This window comes from Mus caroli, chromosome 4 (assembly GCF_900094665.2).
Source record: "Mus caroli chromosome 4, CAROLI_EIJ_v1.1, whole genome shotgun sequence".
NCBI classification, from domain to species: domain Eukaryota; kingdom Metazoa; phylum Chordata; class Mammalia; order Rodentia; family Muridae; genus Mus; species Mus caroli.
The window spans coordinates 40,892,998-40,918,395 of NC_034573.1; the positions used below are offsets into that span (position 1 = coordinate 40,892,998).

Sequence of the window (25,398 nt, forward strand, 5' to 3'; positions counted from 1 at the left end):
ACACACACACACACACACACACACACACACACACACACACACACACACACACCAGCGTCTGTACTGGACGGTCCACGGGTCAAGCTAGGCAAGTAGGCACTGTCTCCTACCACTGTGTAAGGACAGTGACCTTCCCCGCTCTCCCCCACCAGGCAGACACAGTTCTTAATCAGCCTTTCTAAATCCTAGCCTGGTGATGGATAAAAGGCGGGTTAATTACGAAAATACTAATGATTATATGACTCTTCTAATTGTGTACAATTAGAATGTATGTCTTTAATTTTCCCTGAAACTTCTGGTAGAGTGTTCCATTTCCCTCACAGCTGTGCAGGTGACAAACTCAGGAAATTAACAAATTGCATTGGAGACCTCTCAGCTCCCTATCCACCTTTACACTCCGCTCTTAGCCGATGTCTTTAGGGGTAACCGAATTCTTGTGTGATCACAGCAGGGGAAGCCAATACCTTTTAATTACCACACTGCAGAAATCGTACCTCCCCCTGTCACTTCAGCACCTCTAATTAGTCAATTGGTTAAAATCACAGCCATGGGATGAGAGGTGTTCAGGGGTGGGGCAGCCCTATTCTTGCAGTAGTAAAGGACGCAGCATCACCAATCTCCATGAAGGTACCTTTGTTCTTCTAGTTCTGTAGACAAGCTCCTACACATGTGATGAGGCCCACCCACAAACACCTCCTCCAGGGAGTCCTCCCTGCTTTCCTGGTACTGTTCCTACCCTTGCTCAGTAGGCACTGGGCAGTGGTGGGTAGTCAGGCCAACATTTTTCATGCCCTATGGGGTCTCCGATGGCCCCCAGTGGAGGAGAGGAAAATACTTCTATACTTTCCGTTGGACAGAAACGCACAGAATGTAGCCACAGAGGCAAGAAAAGCTATTCCTTTGAGGAAGAGGGGGTTGGGCTAGCTCTTTGAGACTGGCTCAAAGCTCCACATTCTTATGGAGGAGAGTTCTGAGGAGGACCCACTAATCCAGAGCCCCCAGAAGGACTACAGGTCAGGGGTCGTCGGGCACTTCACAGTCCAGGTGCCAGCAACACCTAGGTTCCCAAAGAAAGTGCTATCTAGAGTTCCAGTTTAGCCCTGTGAGCCCAGCACCTCCCACGGGTGACAGTGGAGACTTTACAAAACTCCAGGCTGCAGAGACCTGCTTCTTGTCACTTCCCAGAGACGGTGGTAGAATCAAGAGAAGAGACTCAAACACTCACCATGAATGGAGAGGTCATTTGGGGGCTGTGATTGGATCCCTGGGTTGGGGCAGGGCTGCAAGAGTTACTGAGCCCCGCTGTGGGCTCTCAGCCTCCAGTTCCAGCCCACTGACACCTACCAGGCCTCAGGCTCCACGGGGCAAAGCCAGAGGACAGGTCCCACCCTATTTCTGCAGGGCTGAGCTCAAAGGGTAGGTTGGCTGGGCAGGTGCTCTACAGAGAAAAATCCTTTGTGTTACAGAAGAAAGTGTGAGCTTTGAGGCCCACAGAGCCTCAAAGAGCCCTGTGTCTGCCGGATGCCATCTGGCCTGCCTTTCTCACCCCGTCACGCCCATCTTCTTCCCAAGGGAGATGATGATGTGCTCATTCCCCATGAAGAAGCCTCCAGTGATCCTCCCAAATTCTAGGCCAGGCCAAGAGCGCTGTCAACCCCGGCTTTACCACGTGGCAGTGCAGTGCGATGCACCTTGTCTACCTCAAAAGACCACAGGGGATGAGCACACACGATGGGAGGAGCGCCTTTCCCTATCAGAGGTGGTAACTCCTGTGTGCATGACGGTTAGCCCAACCCCTGGACACTCCTGAGACTTGACACTGCATCACACCCTTCTTCTCTGTACAGACAATGAATTAGCCAATCGCATTAGATTACGACGAGGTAGAGCTCCCATGAGACACCACCTGGGCTAAAATAAAATCCAAGCAAACCCTCTGGACTCAGAGCCTCGCCAGCCTGGCTTGGGTCCTGGCACAACCTTTTTGCAGAAAGGTATTGCCTTGCTGGGTTATGTTCCCTTTGCGCGTGTGCTTCCTTGTACCACACCAAGAACGTTTTTTCCCAACCACAGTTCATCCTCAAATCCGTGCTGCCAAAGTGAATTCAGAGGGAGCAAATGTGTCTGCGGGTGTTTGTGTCTGTGTCTCTGCATGTGTACACGTGTCTGTGACTGCATGTATATGTGTGTGTCTGCGTGAGTGTGTGCACTTATGTGTGTCTCTGTGTGTGTGTTTGAGTGTATGTGAGTGTGTGTATTTATGTGTGTGTTTCTGTATATATATATATATATATATGTGTGTGTGTGTGTGTATGTTTATGTATGTGTCTCTCTCTGTGTGTCTGTGTGTTTGCGTGTGTGTGTGAGTGTGTGTATTTATGTGTGTGTCTCTGTGTGTTTGTGTGTATATATGTGTACATATATATATTTATATTTATATATCTGTTTATGTATGTGTCTCTTTGTGTGTCTGTGTGTGAATCTGTATATGTGAGTGTGTGTATTTATTTGTGTGTCTCTTGCTCTGTGTACTTATGTGTGTTTCTATGTGTGTTTGTGTGGTCTCTGTATATGTGAGTGTGTATATGTTTGTGTGCATGTCTCTTTGTGTGTGCACGTGTGTGTGTGTCCCAGAGCTGAAGGTAGAATCAATAAAAGCTTTTCAGAGGAGCTTGTTCAGATCAATGTGGAAAAGTAACTTTCAACAATAAAGGAGCCAAGAAGAAATCAAAATCTTACAAAGTCTTGAGTTCCTTGTCGTGGGAGGTCATCAAGAAGACAACCAGGGGGCATCTTCTAGGGTGGAGGAGAGGTCCCCCAAATCCACAGGAGAACAGAACCAGTCAGTCGGATTATTGTTGGGGTACAGGTGGCCAGGCACCCCACAAATCCAGGCGAACCCCGGGGTCAGCTTTATATGGTTGTGAGTGCTTCCACCTTCTCACGTGGGTAAACGATGCACTTCCCCCATTCAAGCCATTGAAATAAAACAATGAGTACACTTAACTGAAAATAATACACAAGCTCATAATACAAGTGGAAGATTTTGGCAAAATTGAGAAAGTGACTTGTGACAAAGCCTAGAAAGCCCAGGGTTCGAATCTCATAGAGGAGTGTGACCAGAACACAGGGACCTCAAAAAAAAATAAAAAAAAAACCCTCTACCCACCAAGTCTTAATGTGAAACTAAACCATTATGGAATGAACCTGACTTTTACCTATGCAGCTGAGATGGGCACTATTGAAGAACCTAGAAGAGAGAGCAGGTGGGGAAAGGTGGTGGAAGAGAGAGCAGGTGGGGAAAGGTGGTGGAAGAGAGAGCAGGTGGGGAAAAGCAGCTAGGGAAAGGCGGTGGCAGAGAGAAATAACAGAAGCAGCCTAACAAAGAGGGCTGCCAGTTTCAGCAGTATGTGAACATTCTTGGGCTAAGTAAACCCCTTCCCTCAACCTTATCTAACTGGGAGTCCTCTACTCTCTATGCTAATTGTAGATAACTCTTCACTCCAAGCATAGTAAATAGACTTGAGCAGTGGGCTGCTTATCTGCTGAGGAATGTAGGTTAAGGGAATAAAGAGTGAGTGTGCCGTAATCGGCTAGTTATGTCTGCATTGGCACAGACAGAGGAACTGGTGCCATAGGCTCCATTCATCTATGTGATATCTTAGGCTCGTCCTGCTTTTCATATTATATTTTCAGGACATGAGAGAAGGCTCAACCCCAAGTTCATGGCTGGCCTGGTTAAAATCTACATTCGTCTCCATGTGGCCTGTAGAAAATCAAAGCAGGATGCCACCCATGCCATGATTATGTGATTTCAGAACATCCCTGTCTAGCGTGAATACCCACAGCATCAGCCCGAGCACACACACAGCCAGGCTGAGCACCACCCGATCCAACTCATCACAATGACTGCACATGAATGTCCTGTAATGCCAAGGGTGGCAACAAAACCCACTTGCAGTAAGAGTATGTAGATGTCACTGTGACAGTCACACTCTGAGACCGGAGGCATTGTCGCTGGGGGCTTTTGGTTGTTGATGGAAATGAGAAATAAGAACCACAAAGCCAGTGTTTCACTCAGAGTTCATTCAAACGAACAGAATTGAACTGAATGGGATTGTTTTCTTAATCTTTCCCTTTCTTCTTCCCTCATTCTGGGTCCCGGTTTCCTTATTGTTCAAAAGAGGAGCCTTCGAGGGGTAGTTTTAATTTCAGATCCAAGACTTCATGATTTTATAATTAACTCTGTGTTTAATTTACAAAGCAAAGAGAAAGCCTTTCTTTAGGCGAGAAAATGAAAATGGCTGGAGAAGAGACAGCAACGCCAGAAGGGCCTTCCACCAGCTCAATCACAAAGACGTGTGTTTACCCTAATTGTTTTATATCCCCATTTAGATGGTAGTCTTTCACTTTCTGCTCTTTTTAATCAAGTGCATTCATTAGCTCTCTCATCCACTCAGTGAAGCTGTATAGTTTCAGGGAACTATGGATGTGTTTTCTTCTGACACAGAAATCCCACTTCTAGGAAGACCATTGGCGTAAGTGTACACATGACCAGCATTAGTCCTGGAGCCCGTCCAGGCGTCCGTCATCAGGGCTGTGTGGACTCTGGCTCGGCCATGCCGAGAACTGTTATGCATCTGTGGGAAGAACATGGAACGCCACTCTTCAGTGACGAAACTGTGAGCTCAGGGGAGCTTGGCGAAAGAGGAACACCAGTGGGGGCAGCACGCTGTGTGGGGAGCGTGCCCTTTCACGGAAGAAAGAAGAGGAAGAGACAAACACGCATCAGCAGGAAAGAAGCTGGAAAAGTAAATATTAACCTTTCTTAGAAAAGGTCAGCTGTAAGGATGACACAGACAGCACGGTGGAACCTAGGTAAGAGCCAGGAGCTCACCACTGTGCCGTTGGTTCTATGGGATTTTCACTCTAGAACCAGACAAAAGTTGTCTGTGTTTGAGAAGGTGAAATTGTTCAGCCGGAAGGGACTGATCAATTCCTGGAGTCTGGAAACACAACAAAACAGCCTGAGAGTAGATGAGTGCTTATAGGACCACAGAGTCTGTCTGTCTGTCTGTCGTGTGTCCACAGTCTCACATACCCCCACACACATGTGCACACGTGTGTGCATGCCATTTCCAGTTCTCGAGTACTTTGAAGTCAGCTTACAGACCTCAGGACTGCTCACTCTTAGAGTGCTAGTCTCTTATAGCACTGCAGTGCCTTGACCACACATGTGGAAAGGACTGTTACATTTGTTATCACTTAACATGGGATCCACATACCAATTCTGTGAGTCCCCCAAAATTCCCTTCTTGTTTTCCAAATCCAGGGTTGGAGCTACACTCACGCTGCTCACTGATATTTTGCATGCTTCTTAAATTTAGCCTTTTTCTGTCTAGAACACTCTCCTGCCTTTCCCTGGATCCTGTTGTTTTCCATGACATTGATCGCTTTGATGAATACAGGCTGGGTGAGTTGTAGAATGTCCCTTATGCTCCGTGTGGGTGCTTTTATTACACTGTAAAGTTCTGTCTTCAAGCTCAGCTCACTGGAAACCCTTAGGGGTAGTGAACCCCAGTAGCAAGAGTGAGCATGCCCAAACCTCAGGAATTGCCTCCAAAATATCTCCCACTAGGAAGAACCAGGGCTGCTTGAAGAAATGAAGCAATACTTTTTTTTTTTTTTAGTTACAGAACTGCAAGGTGTCTATCGGGGAGTGTGGCAAGAGTGTCTGGTTAGTAAGGCCCTGGGTTCTCTCTCTCTCTCTCTCTCTCTCTCTCTCTCTCTCTCTCTCCTCTGTCTGTCTCTCTCTGTGTCTCTGTCACTGTCTCTCTCTGTGTGAGTGTATATCTCTCTGTGTTTCTGTGTCTCTCTCAGTCTCTGTCTCTCTCCCTCTCTCACTCTGTGTGTCTCTCTCTGTCTCTGTTACTGTGTTTCTCTGTCTCTGTCACTGTCTCTCTCTGTCTCTATGTCTGTCTCTCTATCTCTTTCTCATGCGCGCACGTGCACACACACACACACACACACACACACACACACACACACAGAGAGAGAGAGAGAGAGAGAGAGAGAGAGAGAAAGGAAGGAAAAGGGTGGGGAGCGCTGTTGCAGATTAAAGAAGTCTGCAGTGTCAAAGCAAGACTCTAGCTCCTGGATCCTTGATCCCCCTCTTCACCTATAAATAAATGGCAATGCAGACGTTTTGAGGACAAGAGGGAAATCAGAATATAGACCATCTATTATGTAATGTGACTGTGGCACCGAATTGTTTCAGTTGTGATGAGCCTATTATTATTATGTAAGAGAATACAACCGTTCTTAGGGGATTCCTGCTACTGTATTGGAATGAAACATTACGTCTTCAAACTGCTGTACATCCTCAAAAAAATAGCTGGCTTTATATGGATGGGTATCAGAGGGCATGTGGAGTGTGCATGTGCGTGTGTGTGTGTGCTTTTGGGGTAGGGTAAAGGACATTCTATATTCATTGTACTTTAGGGGGAGAGAATTTGGGGAAAATGTAAATGATGCAGCATCCACCCTCCACAGTAAAGATGGCTGCCACAGACAAAGTGCACACAGTCATGGCACTCTTAATGAACCATGAGTTCCTAATGCAACTTACACAAGAGAGAGAGGCTACTAAGAAATCCTAAGAGGAACACAGCAGCTTCTGGGGGCCTCTTGGATCACAGTCAGACCCTGGGCTCCCAGCTTTGCAGAGGAAGCTGATGATACCGAGCTGATGTCTCTGAGTGGGATGAACACTGAGGTGGCTTAAACTAGAATGACCACCAGGGGTGGCAGGGGTGGGTGGGGCGGGGTATGGATGTGTCTGCTAGAAGCTGTGGAAGGTCTTGCCAGGGAAGTGGTGCTTACTCTGTATATGGAGACATCCTTTTCTGTGCTCTGGGTGAAGGGTTGGACCATTTTTCTGGACTGAAGTCCCTCCCACTCATCACTGCAGAGACAGCTGGGTGGTTTAGAAGACACTGAAGACAGGCAGGGTGCCCCACCCCAATACATACCAGGCCAACATCCCATATTCCCAGACCAGGGGATGGAGCATCCTGCCTGAGACCTTGGGGGAAGTGGAGAAATGTGTGTTTATATTCCCGTTTCGGCATGATTTCTAAGCATCTAACCTTGGGTTGTTTTTCTCAAGTAGAGCCCTTTCTGCTGCTCGAGGCTTAGCCACTCATCGTGGAAATGCTAAATAATTTAAGATTCTTTGTCAACCGATTCAAAGCAAAAGCCTTCTGTATAATTCACAAGTAATGCAAGCTATGTGCTACTAAAACAACCAGTTCATTTATTATAAGACCTCTGGGGTGGAGCCGAGTATATGCCTGAAAGGCTTGGCAGGCGCCGATTCACCTATAGCTAGTCTATCTAGCCTTGGAATCCAAAAGGGTCATCTATTTATACAAAACAACTTATTGGGTGGGAAGTAAGTTGAAGAGAGATGTGTACCTGGGTGTGTTTGCCTTTGTGTGTGTGCATGTGCACCTGTGTGCATATTTGTATGTGCCTCTGTGTACGTGCATATGTATGCGTATGCCTGTGTGTTTGTGTGTCCTTATGTACGTACATCTGTGTGTGTGTGTGTGCTTGTGCCTTTGTGTTTGTGTGCCAGTGTGTATGTGTGTGCATGTGCCCTGGTGTATATGTTTGTGTGTACCTATGTGCTTCTGTATATATGTGCCCCCCTCTGTGTGTGCTTGTGTGTCCCTGTGTGTAGATCACTGTGTGTACGTACATGCTTCTGCCTGCATGTGCCCCTGTAGATGTGTGTGTGTATGTGTTTGCCTATGTGTCTCTGTGTATGTGCCTCTTGTAATGTTTTACCCCAATACAGCAATACAGTAGCAGGAATTCCCTAAGGATGGTTGTATTCTCTTACATAACAATAGGATCGGCACCCCCAAAGCAAATCTCTGTGTGTGCTCCGCTCTCCCCTTCCTCTCTCTGTGTGTATATGTAGACATGGATCAGGAGTGACTTCCAATGAGAATCTCTTGCACATAAAGAGTCCTAAGCTAGCCCAGGCCCTCTGTGGACCCATGCATGCTGTAAAGAAACGATCAAGAGTGTCTACCGTCCCTGGGAGCATAGTCAGTAGTCAGTGACGGAAGTGCAAGACTCTCTTGGCATCCTGCTTTCCTCATCTGGAAACAGCTAAGCAGGACCAGCTCCACCTCCTGCCCCGCCTCGCAGTGCATGTGTTGAGTGTTAAATGAGATTGTGGGACAGACAGCAGCCCAGTGGCTGCCAGCGGTGATTCTGGAGCTGGGTAGGTCTCCTTTGGGAAACCATCCAGTCTCTGTGTGCCTCAGTTTCCTCATCTGTGAGGGGAGGGGAGCAACAGTGTGTAACTTGTAGGTTTGGCACATGAGGAGGAAGAGAGAGCTCACACTGTCGGGAGCCAAGCTTGGGCAGAGGCCACGATGACTGAAGTGTGTGGGTGTTGTGACAAGCCACCTAGGCTGGGATAGGCAAAGCAACCTGCTCCGGCCACCACAACGGTCACCAGCATCTGGGTCGACATCTCATTTACCTGCCCCAGGAAGCACTGCACCGGATGCTCTCAGGTCCCACCTGCCTGTACGTTATAGGGGTGGGGGTGGGGGCGTCTCTTCTTCCTTCCCTATTCGACATCTACCACAGTTGCACCAACCACAAGCGGCCACGCCTCTACCGTAAGTAGTTTCAGTGATTTATTTATTTAAAATGAATTATTTACACCCTTTAGACTTCCAGAAAGCAGTGGAGGTGGCTGGTTGGGAAAGACACACCAGCTATGAGGCCACTGGAGTTACACACCGGGAGCTGCTGTTACGTTCGATGCTGTGGTCTTGAATTAAAAATGGGGGTCAGAACCTTGAATTGAATCTTCAATCAGATTGACAGGAAAGATATGGGCTGAGTCTGTGGCAGGAAGAGATTGGGAACAGCCATGCACTCAAAAGCTTCCTCTTAGTTCCTAGCCAGCCTCTGCTGCTGGAGAAAACCAGAAAGAGAACACGTGCCCTCTAACAGCCCGTGGGCTTGCCCCGCCTTCCTGGCAGGTTCTCTGCTGACTGGATTGTTCTGAGTCACCTTCATGGTTTCTGACAGTTCATTTTCTGCACACAACTTTGAGTCCAGAGACAAGTGGAGACTTATAAATCCTCAAGAATTTCCCAGCCAGCACCTGGCTGGTATCTCACATCACAGATGCATCCATAGGACAGTCTGTGTGTGTGTGTGTGTGAGGGGGGGGGTCACCATCCAGTCTGTAGAGGGTATCTGCGTGTCACTGTGTGTCCTGTCCTCGAGCCCTCCCCCTTGTCCCCGAGGAAGGGTCGGTGTTTTTGCTTCATTGCACAGACAAGCTCAGGGAGGCTCTGGAGGACTCTAATTTGCTATCCTGCTCATGAGACTAGTCAGAGGCACAGTTATCTCAAACCTCTTGATCTTTGTCCTCTGTTCCAGCCACTGTGCCAAGCTGCCATGTTTCCCTCTCTTGGGGTGGCAGGGTTCATGTGCTGAGCTGGTCGGGGAGAGCCTGGAAAGGCATATGGCAGGTGCTGCATCTAGTGAGTGGTGGGGTGCACAAAAGACTCAGCACAAGCCAGTGGGTGAGTGAGTGAACGAGTGAATGAATGAATGAATGAATGAGTGAATGAAGCAGTGAGAGGAGGGCCCCTCCAGCTCTTCACTCCTTCCACCAAATGCATGGCAGTTTGGATCGTAAAGAGCAGTGAATCCCATGTGAAGCTGTGGTATGAACTCTCTGTTCCAACTTCACATGCATGGCTGGGCAGGACTCTATCCAGCTTCAGACGATGGCAGAGTAGGACTTCTAGGCAGGAAGAGATCTATAAGTCTTAGCCTTGTCTGTGGGTTGCCACAGTATCATGGGGGGCGGGGGGATGAAGAATTGGGGACTGTCATGACCCTCCTCTGTGTAGACAGGCTTGGGAAGGGGAGAGAGTACACTAGAGCCGAGGGTTAGGAGGAACCCGGTAAGGTACCAGCAAATTCCAGAGAAATCAGGAAAGGTTTCATGGAAGGAACCCAATTAAAGGCAGGTCTTACAAGGAAAAGGGGAGGAGAGGTTTGCCAGGCAGGAAGTGTCGCCTGAGTGGACAGCCAAGTGCCTAGGCTCAGGGCATTCTGGGTAGCCCTAGTCAAAGGTCAAATGAGTAGCAGGGGCAGGCCCCATCCAGCACGGTCTTTCTTTGCCCTTAGCTTTTCCCATAATCCCCTTCACCCCTCTCACTAAGTTCTTCAGCCTGGTGTCTGCAGCGACCCCTCTGTTACTACAATCCCTGGCACTGGTCCTGCCTGGAGACAACTCCTCTAGTTCTTTACTAAGAAAACCACAGCTAATGAGTCCTTTTTCCTACCAAGAGCATTCCAGCCAAAAGTTGCTGACCTTCTCCTTATCCTGTGTGTGGTATTCTTCCCAATTGACCCAGACAGCTGGTCTTTAGTGTACCTGGCATCCTATGATGTGACCAGTGAGGACTTTCTAACGTCCTCCCAATCCTGGACTCTCTCCCAACCTTTCCTCTGCTTGGCCCACAGAGCCTGCCTCTAATATTAATATGGGGTCTCTCCCATGCCTTCCCTTTGCTGGGTCCGCAGAGCCTGCCTCTAATATTAATATCGCTCATTCTTTCCCTCCCTTCTTTTGTTTTTAATGACTCCAGAAGGCAGAAGCATCTCATAGATTATTAATGTTCTAAATGGCCCCTCTGGAGACCAGTGCCAGGAAGGCTCCAACTGCTCTGCATCGCTGGCCTCTGTTCTGTTTCTTAGACAGCAGCAGCCTCAGCAGGCATAACACTTCGGTGCCTAATCACACTGCCACCCTAAATGCTCTCCAGTCCACTGCGCCCTCTGTTGTAAGGGCATGGCAGCCCTATGAGTTGGGTCATGGCAGGGTGTTGGCCTGGTAGGTTTTGACTCCTGGGGTTGGAGAGGCAGAAGTGTGAACTTGGAGTATCTGGGTGCCAAGTCCCCACCCACCCTCGACACTTGTGCTCCAGAGGTCCAAGGGGCCAAGGCAAACAACCTTGGAACCCACACAGAGCAGAGAGTGATTTCAAAACTCTCATCAGACGCCACCCGATGCCTGCTCTGACTGGAGGAGCCAGGCCGTCAGAACAGCGGCTCCTGTTTCATCATTCATAAAAAAATGCTTTCACTTGGCTAAAGGGAAAGAGTCCCTCATTCACTCTTACTACATCTGCAGGACACAAAAGTCAGGCTTGCAACGCCTGCCCGTGTTACAGAGGAGGGAGTCTGAGAGATAAGACAACGTTACCTAGCAAGCCTCAGTGAGCCAAAGGACGGCGCTTTAATGTCAACACCAAGCAAGACTTCCAGTTTGAGGAAATAGAGTCCTGAATGTACTAGATCTTTACTGGCAACTGGTCTGCAAAATCTACTTTCTCCATTGGAATGGCCCCAGTGCCTCCGCCCAATCCAACCTCACAGGAGCTTATCCAAGGAGACAGCTCCTATGGCCAACGAGCTCCTCGGGTGCCCCAAAGCTGGCCAGGAGGCAAGGTGGGTTGTGGGAATACCTCAGGAGCGCCTGGAAAAGGCATCCAAGAGTTAAGAATTTACTGCGGAGCCTTTTAAAGGACAAGCTCTGTGGGATGCAGGTCTTAGGGAGCTGGTGTTTGCTGTTCTCATGAGCCGCCCTTTAGTCTGACAGGAATCTGACCTTATTTTCATCCTCTTCACTATAACAGTTTGCAATCCCATCTGTGGCAGCAACGCCTGCAAGCTGAAGCAACCTGCCCTGCTCCTGCGGCTCAGGGGGTCTGTCCTGCTCAGAGACCACCTTTGCCTGGCTCTGCTTCCATGTCTTGGTCAAGCTATGCAATCTTCATCCTCCCTGCCTGGCTTCCAATTCTCCCTTCTCTTCCTCTCCTTGGCCCAAGCTTCAGAAGGACAGACAAGGCTGGTGTGCTCGAGTGAGTGTGTGTGTGTGTGTGTGTGTGTGTGTGTGTGTGTGTGTGTGTGTGTGTGTGTGTGTGTTTGGGAGGGGTAGATCTTTGTCAGTAGAGTGCGAGATCGGATTCTGAGCAGGAGTTGCTCAGGTGAACCAGGTGATTTAATCCCCATCAGATCAGGGAATGGAGATGGCTGTGGCAGAGCCAGAGCCCACCTCAGGTATCCTTTGCATCTGGTTGGCAAGTGCTACGGTTGAGGGTGCTTGAGTCATCCCAGGGCTGGTGAGATGGGGGGATTGGTACAGCAGGGCATCGGTATCAGGCCATGCCGGCGTCTGCAGCTCAGGAGAGAAAGGCTCTGACCTCTGCAAGATACAGAGCATCGGGGGACAAAGAGCAGTGAATGCCTAGGAAGGGACCCACAAGGAAGAGAACATGTCAGGTAGGGGTGCAGCCTCCCAAAGGAAGAAGCCTCTAAGATGTACTCATGAAGGATGCCCTGCTGGAGGCTGAAGGTGCAATGTCCTTGTCACACCATTCAGTGGGGCTGTGCCTTGGTGACACAGGTCAATGTGCCCAGCAGCAAGCAGCCCTCCGGTCCTCCTCCCTACACCTGTGCAGTGAGGATCCCTAGGGACGAGTGATCCTAATGAGTCCCTGGCCACCGAGTCCACAGAATCAGAGTGCAGAGCAGTCACCTGAGCTGCTGGTGCCAGCAGCAGGGTGGAAAGTGGGTCGCTGAGAGAGTCTACGAATCCTCTAACCTGGTCCTGCACTTCCTGGAGTTCCAGAGTTTGCTTCCTTAAAATAAGCATGTCCCCACCCCACCTCCAACAGGGGCTGCAAGCCATCAGCCTGATCCCCTCTAACTCATGCCCAGTCTCCCCAGAGCACACCCTAGCTGTCATGGCAACGCTCAGGGCACTTTGGGCAACTGGTGTGTGGTATGGCACTAACCTTGTGGTCTAGGGATGGCGCTATTGTGTCTGAACTGGGGAAGCTGAGGGGAAAGAGGCTCCATCTATGTGGCTACAAAGAAGCCGCCATCCATGCTGAGCCAAGAACTTAGAATGAGGCTGCTGTGAGATGTAACCTCTCTCACGCAAGTCCAATAAACTCATTGGTTCCCTGGGGTGGGCTGCGGTGGCATTGCCGTTTGGCTTGTCATCAGGTCTTTAGGAGGAGGTAGCTGTTCACATCTCTCCCAGAGAAGGACCTTTAGCAACTCTATGACTTCACAGCCACAGGTTGCCTGCAGGAGTTGAACACTTATACCCTCTAACTTCTACCACGCCTCCAGCCTCTCACACTTGTATCACGAATCATCATGAAATTCCCAGACAGGCGTGCAACTCCAGAGACCCAAACCCCACCCTCTTCTACTCTCCGGACATGCTCCCTTCTTTGATGGCCAGCTGGCACCTTCCTGGTTGTACCCTAGTTGGTCTTTCCCTTTTCTGATGCCCAGATTCAGAGTCCTGTATCCTGCCCAGGTTCTCCCTGGGATGGGGGAGGAATAAAGCCAACCTTCCCTGGTCCTCACACTGATGTGTGGGAATTCAGGCTCCCAGTGGCTGAGTGACTCAGCCCAGGACAAACACAGTGTAAGCCTCCCTCGAAGCAGGCCTGATTCAAGAAACACAGCAAAAGGCAAAAGTTAAAATTAACCTTTCAGCACCAGCGTGCTTTTTTACCCGGCAGCAGGCGAATCCCTATTTTTGTGGCTCGGGAAAAAGAAACAGCCTATTTTCATTCCAGCATTCCAGGTGGGGCTTGGTCCAGCAAGGGTCCCCGCACCTTCAGTGGACAGTCAGGGCTCCTTATGCAGCCCACACCCTACAACCCGTTTCTGAAAGAGGTCAAGATATTCAAATCCTCCAGCAGATGCAGACCCACACATCCTTTGTGGGTGAGCTCAGCCTCCAGATAGGGGCAGAAGCAACTTGGAAGAACCATGCCTTGGATCCTAACAAATGGATGTACAGTTCCTGTAAGTGAAGGGGTGGGGGACGGGACAGGTTTCCAGGCTGGCAGGCCACTCCCACCAGGATACAGATCTGCCTTTCTTTCCACATTCAGACTCTGCAAGGCTAGAGGAGAATGGCTCCCTTGGGCTTAGTCTACCACAGTTGCCTCCCAAATCATCAAATCGCTCAGATCCGCCTAGCACTGCCCAGTTCCCAGGTCTCTGGGCCCCTTCATCTTTGCATCTTACTGGAACCCTTGATCTGGCCCTGGGATCTGGAAGGAAGCACAAGCAGGGAAGTAGGGGGCTGGCCTTAAGTGGTACCCAAGATGCTGGTTGCAGATACACAGCAGATCTACCGAGGCAGGGGGAGACAGAAGCGGCTGGCAGACCTCACTCATCCCTACAGCCAAGGCCACACTGACCATGGCTTTCCAAGGAGGCTTTGTTCTTCAGCCTATTTACCCTTGGCTCCCGCTATCAAGAAGAAACTCAAATCCAGAGAAGGCGAGGGACTGGGCTAAGGTCTTGCAACAGCTAGAGACACCTTGAGGGCTTAAAGCCAGGCTCTCTGTCTCTGTCTCTGTCTCTGTCTCTGTCTCTGTCTCTGTCTCTGTCTCTCTCTCTCTCTCTCTCTCTCTCTCTCTGTCTCTCTCTCTGTCTCTGTCTCTGTCTCTCTCTCTCTCTCTCTCTCTCTCTCTCACACACACACACACACACACACACACACACACTCTGGCCTGTGCTAGCTCCCTGGAGGCTGTGAAGTTTGCTACCCTCTAGCCCCTTCTGTTGCACAGGCTCACACCCGGTGTAGCCTGCTCCAGCTGCATGAAGGATCCCGCTGCCCAAGCCCACCCACATTCCCACCCCCTAATAATTTATTCTTCTCTCACTGATAGCCTCTGTATCCTATCTGCCTGTCCCCTCTCCTGCTTCAGCATGTGTTCCATGCCAGGAGAGCTCATGTGGCCAGGCTCAGTGGGCTACCAGTCCTGTATCACACCTCTGCCACAACCTGGACTCAGGGAAGATCCCTGTTGGTGCTCCATCACTGTCTGACTTCTCAGCCCCCAGACATGCAGACTTCCTCATTAGCAGCTGCCTGTTTGAATTGGTCGTTCTGTTCCCTCACAGGGCTGCACTTCACCCAGCAGCCCTTTCCCATCCTTCAGATCTCAGATCCAGTGTTACCATCTCCCAGAGGCCTTTGCTGAGTGCCCACATAGCCACTATTTAATTCCACACGCCTGCTTATTTTGAGCACAGCCCTGTCTTCTTACAGCAACCTCATTGCCTGGGCCAGGCTAGTTGAATTTAAATCTGGCCTTGCTGCTTAGTAGCTGTGAAACCTTAGGCAAGCTCCATGGCCCGTGGGTACCCCACCTTCCTTATATATAAAATGGGGATGATAACAGACCAGTAACAAAGACTGAGTTAATGCACGTTAGGGTTCATGACAGTGCCTGGTGCCTGGTGGGCTTCAGGGACCATCCTGAAGATTGCTGCTACTTCTTTGTTTACTGCCTGGCTTCTTTCCAGTGTCAAGCTCTGACATGATAGGGACCATTTCTGCCCTTCAGTTCTACATCCCCAGTGTTTACCAGAGTTCCAGGCAGAAAGGAAGTTGTCCCAATGTTTTTGTTTGTTGATTGGAAGGAAGACAGACATTGATAAGTGAAGGGTAGATGGGTGGTAGATGAATGGACAGATGAGTAGCTGGATGGATGGATGATGCATGGATAGATGATGGATAGAATGGTAAATAATGATGGGTGAAGGGTTAGATTGATTTTAGATAGATGGATGGATGGATGGATGGATGGATGGATGGACAGACAGACTGACGGATGGAATGTACATGGGTTGCTATCACTTGCCCTGTGGTCATATGTTTCTATACTTTTCCATTTCAAAAGTAGCAGTAGCAGTAGCAGCTCTTACTGTTGAGCCTCATCTACAGCCAGCTATACACCCACTGAAACATTCAATCGTGTAAGAGTCAGCTGTGGTGAAAAGCCAATACCTGGCCAGGAGCCTAGGAATGGCTTAATGAGGAAAAGGGCAGTATTGGTCAAAGGAGACCTTCAGTGGGAAAGAAGATCTGGAAAGGGAAGGATAGGGGGGCAGTGGGCGGGCTCTGAGGCAGCCCTGAGTTCCTGTGGGGCTGTGATATCTGAGGGTGGTGCTCTCTGGGGGCTGCACTGTGGGTCGGTGAGAGAACAGAGGGGCAGAGGATTATCAGTACAGTTGATAGGACTTTATGGGCCTGCAAGTCTGGCTAGGGAGTCAGCGGTGAGCACCGAGGCTCCAGCACATGAGACAGCACGCACAGTTAAAGGACTCTTGGTCAGGTCAGCATCGAGGGCAGTGACAGCAGTGCAACTTGGGCACGGCCTTACTCAAGGCCCATTCCTGCCGAGTGCTCACAGCTCACAGCTCACAGCAACAATTCCGAGTCCGTGGGGTAGGGACTCCACCCTTACCTGCACCAGGTTCCAGCCTTGGAGGGATTCCGCGATGATAGAGGTGACAGACGGACAGACACCTCCAAACACCATCAAATGGTTCGGCCCATACTTTATTGCGTCATAGAAGGCTTTCAGTCCCTTTGCATTGTCACACTGGAAAGAAAACACAGAAAGGGAGCAAGGCCTAAGTTAGACATGGGTTATCCTGGGGCAAGAGCCCCACAATAGGAACATAAAATCAATCTGCCATCACGGCAAACCCTTAGACAAACTTCAGTTTGCCCCGGCTGGGGCCTCTCCACACAGCCCCATGCCCAGGCCCTAAGCTTAGGGAAGTTTTTGGTCTTACATCCCAGGCCTTAAAGTGCCCTTAAAATGCAGCCCCTCAGCTGTCTCTGTAGCATACACACAGAGGAAAGCCATATCAGTCCCCCAGCCTCCAGTCTACGGTCATTTACATTTTAAAAGATGAGGCCACATTCTGGCTATTGTGAAAACAGACAAGAACAAGTGTTGGCAGGGTGTAAAGAAACTGCAAGCTTTGTACCCTCTCAGTGGTGATATAAAACAATTACATTGACGAAAACAGTGAGGCTACCCTGAAAAGTCAACAAAGAATTGCCATATGGTACAAGAACTCTGTATAAATGGAAACCCTGAAGAACCGAGAGCACGGACTCAAAGATATCTGTACTCCATGTTCAGAGCAGTACCAGTCACAATAGCCCAGAGGTAGAAACATCCCAAACTCTGTCAACAAATGAAGGCACAGGCAAGGGGTTGGAGGTACATGCATTGGAATAGTATACAGCCAGCCCTAAAGAGAGAAGAAATTCGGATGCGTGATAGAGCCAAATGATATGGCTGCACTGGAAAGAGGAAGAAAGGGTCAGTGACCGCCTCTAGACCATCGTCGGAGCCCTGAAGTGAGGTTAAAGGTTTAATAGGGACCTGGGGCTGTGCGCATCTGAGCAGTCTGATCACAGTGTGGTCCTACCTACCATTGACCCATCATTGTCTGGGCTTCCATTTTACTTTGCAAGGTGGTCTAACAAGTGGCTAGAGCTGTGAGATCTCTTTTCTGGAGACAAGCTCCTCCTATAGGTGCAACCAAGCTCAGTCTTTTTTCCTCCACCCAGCAGGAGATTCCTAGGGGGCAGGGTGGATGCCAAATTACTCTGGGGTCCATTGTTTCAGTAGTCTAACAGTGAGATTGAGGGACAAGCGTGCCTCTTTGAAATACCTTCGTTTCTGACAGGCCCGTTACTGTAGGATTCCATTCATGTGAAGCACTGGAGAGGACAAATTCACAGAGGCAGGAACTGCGATGGCGGTTGTGAGGGGCGTAGTGAGAGGGAAGTGTGGATGACTGCTCAGGAGAGTGAGGGCTTTGATGTGGGATTATGGCAAAGGTCTGGAAACTGAGGGAGGGGTGGTGTGACAGTGTGAATGTGAATGTCACAAGGCACGAGAAGGATGTTCAAGACGGTAACTGGATGTGATGTACATTTGTCACAGTCGTGGGGGTGGGGTGGAGGGAGAGAAAAGATACCACGCATCTCAAAAGGAGTCAGTGGCAGACACTTCACACTTGATGCTTAGCCCAGAGCTGGTCTTGAGGGCACAGCTCTGTCCAGGACTAGAAAGAAATCCTGACCAAGGAAACACACCAGACACCCCAGTGAGGAAGCGGCAAGAAGAAAGATGTGCTGGAGTGGCGGGGATCCTCGCGGCTCACTCTTCCCTCCCAGCCAGTGGTCAGCTCCCTGAACAGAGGACCCGAGGACCTGCCTCCCCAGCCTGGAGCTCAGCAAATCCACCACTGCAGCTGCCTCAGTGTCCCCTGAAAATCACTGATCTCCTCCCTCTGCTGTTCCTGCTCTGACACGTGGCTTAAGAGCACTGGCTGGGGCTGGCGAGATGGCTCAGTGGGTAAGAGTGTTGACTGCTCTTCCGAAGGTCCTGAGTTCAAATCCCAGCAACCACGGGGTGGTTCACAACCACACGTAATGAGATCTGACGCCTTCTTCTGGTGCGTCAGAAGTCAGCTACACTGTACTTATGTATAATAATAAATGAATCTTTTTTTTTTTAAAAAGACCCGGGGCTCAATTCCCAGCAGCCACATAGCAGCTCACAGCTGTCTCTAACTCCAGTTTCAGGGGATCCAACACTGTCCTCTGGCCTCCACAGGCACCAGCCATGCACATGATATGCAAACAAATCTTTTTGCATGTAAAATTATATACATAAAAAATATATACATACATAAAATAATTTTATAATTATTTTTAAAAAGCTAGAATTTGTAGACAAGAAAATCATTGAAAACAAGTGTGGGGTACCAGTTGTCGAGACCTGTGAAACCCTGGGCCCCAGCTGATTGTAGAGCCTCCATCCCTCCAGTCGGGCAGATGACCCTCCAGCAGGGCAGTTAGAAAACACTCTGGTACTAGCAGAAAGAGACCCAGAACCACTTCTCTATGTTGTTCACACAGCTGGGATAATGCTCTTATGCTCTTCATGGTGAGAGACCCACTTTTCAGGATGCCCGAGTTCTCTCCTCTCTCTCTGCTGCTCGCTGCTCAAATCATGCCTCTCCAGACTCCTTTAAATCCCTAAAATAAAAACCATCACCTTCCTGCCTCTGGGTTAACGGAATTGCTGCTTCCTTTGTTAGAAACAGGTTTCCAACTTGCCTGACAACAGAGCTCCCATCAGTGGTACCTAGTCCCACTCACTGTCTAAACAGATGTGTCCTCTGGTGATTCTGAGGCCCCACACAGTCCTCAGATAGCCATGAATGAAGCCTACCATCTAACCTTAGGCTTACTTAAAGCATTGTAAGACCACTTTGTGATTGGAGGATGGGGGTTGTTCTTTCTTGAGTGTGAACTTTTAGATGATGTTGTATTGCCATACCAAAGGTTGGTCTCTAGCAAATACTATTTTTTTGTCTGTCTGCCTGCTGATCGGATTTGCTTCATTCACTTCACTGTGGTCTGCTCATGGCTCCTGCCTGGATTCCACGAGGACAGGGTAAGTGCTGGGTACCTGTGACTCCCACAGGGTCTGCACATCTTTCTCCTTTTCTCTTTTGCAGTATTGGGGTTTGTACACAGGACTTGGCACCTTCTTGGTAAGTGCTGTACTACTGAGATACACCACTGGGGCCCTCTTTTAGGTTTTGCTTTGAGCCAGAGTCTCCTTATGTTGCCCAGGCTGACCCCGAAACAGTCCTCCAGCTTTAGCCTCCTGAGAAGAGGAGCCGGGACGGTGGGGCAGTACCATCACACCCAGCCTGTCTCCCTCTGCGATGGTGAGGTAGTACCATCACACCCAGCCTCTCTCCCTCTGCTTGTACATTGTCTGCATCTCCTTTCTTCCCACTTATCCACATCACCCTGTTGGCATCTGCCCTGGACTGCCTCATACAGCAGCAGCTCTGGCCTCAGACCTCACAGGTCATGAGTTAGGGCACTATGAGATGACCTGTATAGGAGAGAGCACTTAGGGCCCGATCAACCCACAAGAAAGCCAAGGGGCTACCCTCAAAGAAGACAACGGATGGTTCAGATCAGAACAAGTTCAGGCGAGGAATCAGGAAAGAGAGAGAAATAAGCCAGCCCTTACTCCAACTGCACCCCCTGCCCTAGTTGACTAAAGAGGACCTGAGGCTGGGGTAAAGGAGAAGGCAGAACCCTTAGTGTCTTGTTGGGGAGTTTGGGGTTGTAACCTGTAGATAACTGAGAGAATGCAACGTTCACATTTTAATTTGGCTTAGGAGCTGGAGATATAACTCATTTGGCAGAGTCCTGAAATTCGAGAGGCCTTGGGTTGAAGCCCCAATGGTGTATTAACCGACTGTGGAGGTGCTCATCTGTAATCCAGAACTTGGCTGGGGACTTGCTACAGCATGAGTTTAAGGCTAGTCTGGGGTTCATGAAACACTGATAGATAGATAGATAGATAGATAGATAGATAGATAGATAGATAGATAGATAGATAGATAGATAGATAGATGAAGTGTATTGTATTAATTTTGGGGGCAGTCAAGAAAAAAAAGAAGGGAGAGAGATAAAGGAAAGAAGGTAGGTGATGGCGGAGAAGAAGGTTCCCCACTTTGTGTTTCTTGGAGTTCTGAGCTAACTACCCAACTAGGAAACTGCCTCACTGTCTGCAGAGCATATATAGATATCTATAGCAATGTATAGATAGATAGCAGCTTGGGGTTATTTCTCTGCCCTGATTTCCTGAGCCATTTCTAGTTTGAATCTTTATCCAGAGGAGGTTTCTTGTTTTCCCATCTAATGAGAGTCATAACCCAGAGCCACCAGATCTATTGTCAGAGCGCGTTGGAGGCAGAACTAAGAACAATGAGCTCTTCCTACTTGTTTGCTTAGCAACATCACCCATCAGCTCAAGATGCTGTGTTAGCAACGGGGCCGCCTGCTCCCAAACACACAGCTCTGGGCTTGGTCAACTCACAAATCTCACCATGCCTGACAACTCTTGTTGGAGCTGGAAGAATTTCCCAAGTGCTTGCCTGAGTCAGTTTTTACCAACCTAGGAATGGCAGGAAGAGTTTCAGCTCCAAAGATCTCCACTCCAGAGTGTTACTCCCAGGAATGCCATTTCCTGGCAAAAGGGATTTTGCCAAGATAATTGAGGTGCTAATTAGCTGACCTTAAATTAAGATCTGTGTGGGCTCACTGTAGTTCCACAAGCCCTTAACAGCAGAGACCTTTTGCTGGGATCAGCGGGGAAATTAGAGCTTGAAAGAGTGACAGGAACTTGTTAGGCTACGGTGGCTTAAAGATTCTTGAAGAAGGAAGTGTGTCACAGAGAGGAGGGTTCAGGCTTGCAGTGGCAAGAGCCTCAATCCTGGGGCTGGAGAGATGGCTCAGCAGTTAAGAGTGCTTGCTGCCCATGCAGAGGACCCAGGTTTAGTTCCCAACACCACACTGGGTGGCTCACAACACCCTGTTCTGACTTCCATAGATACAAGGCATGTGCGCGGTATGCATACATACATAAAATTTTTTTAAATCTTTTTTTTTTTTTTTTTTTTTTTTTTTGGTTTTTCGAGACAGGGTTTCTCTGTGTAGCCCTGGCTGTCCTGGCACTCACTTTGTAGACCAGGCTGGCCTCGAACTCAGAAATCCGCCTGCCTCTGCCTCCCGAGTGCTGGGATTAAAGGCGTGCGCCACCACGTCCGGCTTTTAAATCTTTTTTAAAGACTCTGGATTCTGCCAGGAAACCAAAATAACATAGAAGCAGGCCTTCTCCAGTCAGGCCTTCAGATAGGGGCCAGCCCTGGTTTAGGCACCAGCCTGGAGTCACAGCCACTATGGAAGCAGAGGCAGCAAGACCACAAATTTATAGCCTGTTTGGGCAATTTGCCCTGTCTCAAACTAGCCAAACAAAATTATAGATCTGAGGACCTAGTTGAGCCATAGAGTGCTTTCCTAGCATGAGCAAGACCCCAAGGCCAACCCCTAGTACAACCAAAATAAACAGGTATATAAAAGCAAGGACTCAGCCTTGCTTGGCACCATAGAAAGCCTGGAACACAAGGCTGCACAAAGCTACGCTGTGCCTGCAGCTCTGCCACAGCTCTGTGAGGAAGCCAGTAAGCAGGGTTTAAACCATCACATTCCTGCTGATCTGGTGCAGCAAAAACAAGAAGCTAATGCCTTCAGGTAGAAGGAGAAAAGCGAGAATGCCAGAATACATTTTCCTCCAACAAAAGAACTAGACTCAAATATACATCTGCGTCCTTTCTGGTCTACACGGTGCAGAACAGTTTTCTCCTATAAAATGATGGGTAGTGGGGAAGGTTTGTTTCTAATGTGCTGATGTGACAAAATGAAAGTTCTCGTGCCCTACTTATCCTTCTGTCCCCTGGTCCACTTCTTCCTCTGTGAATCCAGGTACAGGCAGTGGTGATGTAATCTACACCCTCCCCACCCCCACCTCTCTGGGGGAAAGCTGAGGACCAGAAGGGAGGGTCTCTCCTGCGACTTGCCACGATTAGGGGGGATTTTTGGATTCCCAGTTTAGAGGTTTCTTATAATTAGTGAATTTGGCAAGTGGAAGTTAAAGCTAAGTGTTCTGGAAAGACCGGCCATTTCCCTCAAACAGTGCTGCCAGCCAGGACCTCCAAATGTGTCAGAGCCCCTGGCCTAAGGCAGGAGAACTCACCTACAGGGGACTAAGACCTCTTCCTCTCCTAATGGGACTACTATTAAACCGCATCCAAAGGGATCTGTTCTTCCCTCCCACCTTTCCCTCTGTGTGTGGTATAGCATAACTTGTAAACTTGCATTTGTGTGTGTGTCTGTGTGTGTCTGTGTGATGTCTGTCTGTTCAGTTGAGGAATTGCCCACAGGCACATCTGCAGGGGTGTTTTTCAGACTGTTAACTGATGGGGGAGGGGGTTGGGTCGGTGGTCCTGAGTTCCGTGAAGAAGGTGGGTAACTGTAAGCCCGGGGGCAAGTCAGTCATTCCTCCATGGGCTGCTTCAGTTCCTGCCTCCAGCTTCTTGCCTCGAGTTGCTGCTTTGGCTTCTATGGATGATGGCCTGTAATCTGTAAACTAGATTAACCCCTTCCTCCCCAAGTTGCTTTTGATCATGCTTATCAGAACTAGGAATATGCTCCATTTTTTCCCCTCTGATTAAGCCTGGAGCTCATCGGTTATCTAGACTGGGAGCCCAGTGAGCTCCAGAGATCCACCTGTCTCTGCCCAGCCCTCCTTCCCAGCACGATCATTACAGACACACGCCACCATGCCAAGTGGGTATAGGAGATTTGAACTCAGGTCCTCTGGCTTGCATAATAGGTACTTTTCCAGCTGAGCAACCTTTCAGCTGTTGTTGTTGTTGTTGTTTTTTTGTCTTCAATTTTTTTTTATTAGCATTGGAGTGGAGGGACATAGCATGCATGACACATACATAGAGGTCAGAGGATAGGTTGTAGAATCAGTTCTAGTCTCTATCTTTATGTGAATTCTGGAAATTGAACTCAGCTCTTCCGGCTTGGTGCCAAGTACCTTTACGCACTGAGCCATCTTGTTGGCCCCCCTTCCTTGCTTTTTGAGTAAGAGCCTCACTAGATAGCATAGTCTGGCATGGAATTCTATATGTGTCCCAGGCTGGCACCAACCTGGATTCTCCTCCATGCTGGAGTTACAGGCTTGTGCCACCAACCTTGGCTATTCATCTGTCCTACTTAAACACTCGCCCCTAACCCTAATTTCTCATTCTGAATCTTCTTAGATGACATTTGTTATCCTCAAAAGGTGGACTTTCCAGCTGACCACAGCTGGACTATCTTGGGACTTCAAACTCACCCCAGCAGGGGACTGGGCCCAGCAGAGCTCGACTGATCCAGCATCAGCATTCCCTGTAGCCAGCATCTCCTCACATTTGTTCCATACCCCACAGAGCTGTCCTGGAGTGGAATAAGCTCTGGACTCCCTCTGCACCCTGAACCAGCATTCGAGCCCATGTTACATATGTCACTGGGCCTCCACAAAGTCACGCACTAAAAGCCTAGGAAAGAGGACCCAGAGGTCCTTGATAGAGAGTAGCTTTCCCGTGTGGCCTCAGGACTGTGTCCTGGACAAGGCTGCTGAGTGCCTACCAGAGCAGCTCCTCAACAGGTCACCTGCTGAGTATCAATTTGCTTGATGGCCAGTTCGTTGACACCTGGGAAATTTCTCCAAGTGATTCCTTAGGGGGTGGGGCTTGTGGCCACTTCCCCAGACACACTTCACAGATGTGTCCTTCCAGCTCAGGCAGAAGTAAATTTCATGCGCGTGTTTCACATTTCCTCCCTTCCTAAAGGCTGCGCTTAGAGATGATTCCTGAAGCGCTTGACTATCACCCCCTCACGGGGGGGGGTGAGGGGGTAGGGTAGGGTAGGGGTTGCCCCTGCTGAAGCCAGGAAAATGCTGGAAGCTGTTTGATATCCTACGCATGGCCTCTGTCTGACAGCTGTCAGCGAGCCGTCCACTGGACCAAACAGTCATTCGGAGAAGTTATATGACAAGGTGCCTCTATTAGCCATTTGATTTTTGATAAGTTGCCCTCAGAGCCCTAGAAGGGGGCTCTCCCTGCAGGTCCTCCACTAGGCTGTCCTCCGCTCACCTCAAGAGGACGTACTGAGTGTTGGCATGGTCACAGGAAGGCATTCCACCACCTCCTCCTAACTCACACTGCCATGCACAGCTAGAAGGGCGGCCACAGGCCTGCCAACGGTCACCACCTGCACATTCCAATACACTGTTCTGTCACCGACCGTTTCTCCTACCCTGTGAGAACCTGTCACAGAGAAATCACTGGCACACACAGGCTCTTAAAATCCAGCACTTATAAATGGGAATAGATCCAATGGCCATGAAAATCCCTTTTTTTTTTTTTTTTTTTTTGGTTAATGAAAAAAGTAAGACTCTGGAATGAGTTCCATTTTCATTTAAATCTCACTTTTAAAGAATTAAAATACTTCTCTGACTTGAGAATTTCAAAGAAAATGAAGCTGAGAGTGAAAATGTTTTTTAAAGTAAAAATGCCAAGAAAATGTCAGAGTTAATAATGACCCATTGAAAACTGGGAATTATTCCCCACAGAATACTAGACTGGAAGGAGACATTAAAAGCAACTGTGTTCAACCTGCTCTCAGGCTTCAGAGCCCTCTTCATCTCCCCCACCACGAGCAGCCGGTGTGGTATCTGCTAATGTCCCTCCAGCGCCAGGGTCTCAGCTCTGCTTCTGACAAAGTTCTTAAGCTGGCCTGAAACCACCGATTCTTTTGCATTGTCTGTCCCAAAGTCCCATAAAGGACCAGATGGTGAGCGTCTTAGTCTTCAATGGGCTGAGCAGCGACTCATCTCAGCCACCGTAGTATGAACAGCTACAGATAATACATGAAGGAGCGGAGGCTGCAAGCCAATCAGACTTTATTTTTAAAAGCTGCAACAGCTGGATATGGCCCAGGAGCCACAT

The 25,398-nt window shown here is 49.1% G+C and overlaps 1 protein-coding gene across 1 annotated transcript in view; it reads right to left on the reverse strand.

Moving 5' to 3' along the window:
* The window catches only part of Gabbr2 (gamma-aminobutyric acid type B receptor subunit 2), a 328,989-nt gene that overhangs the window by 194,217 nt on the left and 109,374 nt on the right, over window positions 1-25,398 (reverse strand). The window contains exon 2 of the mRNA XM_021159700.2: window positions 16,407-16,544. Within this exon, the coding sequence (XP_021015359.1) occupies window positions 16,407-16,544 (138 nt within the window). The remainder of the gene's footprint in view (window positions 1-16,406; window positions 16,545-25,398) is intronic.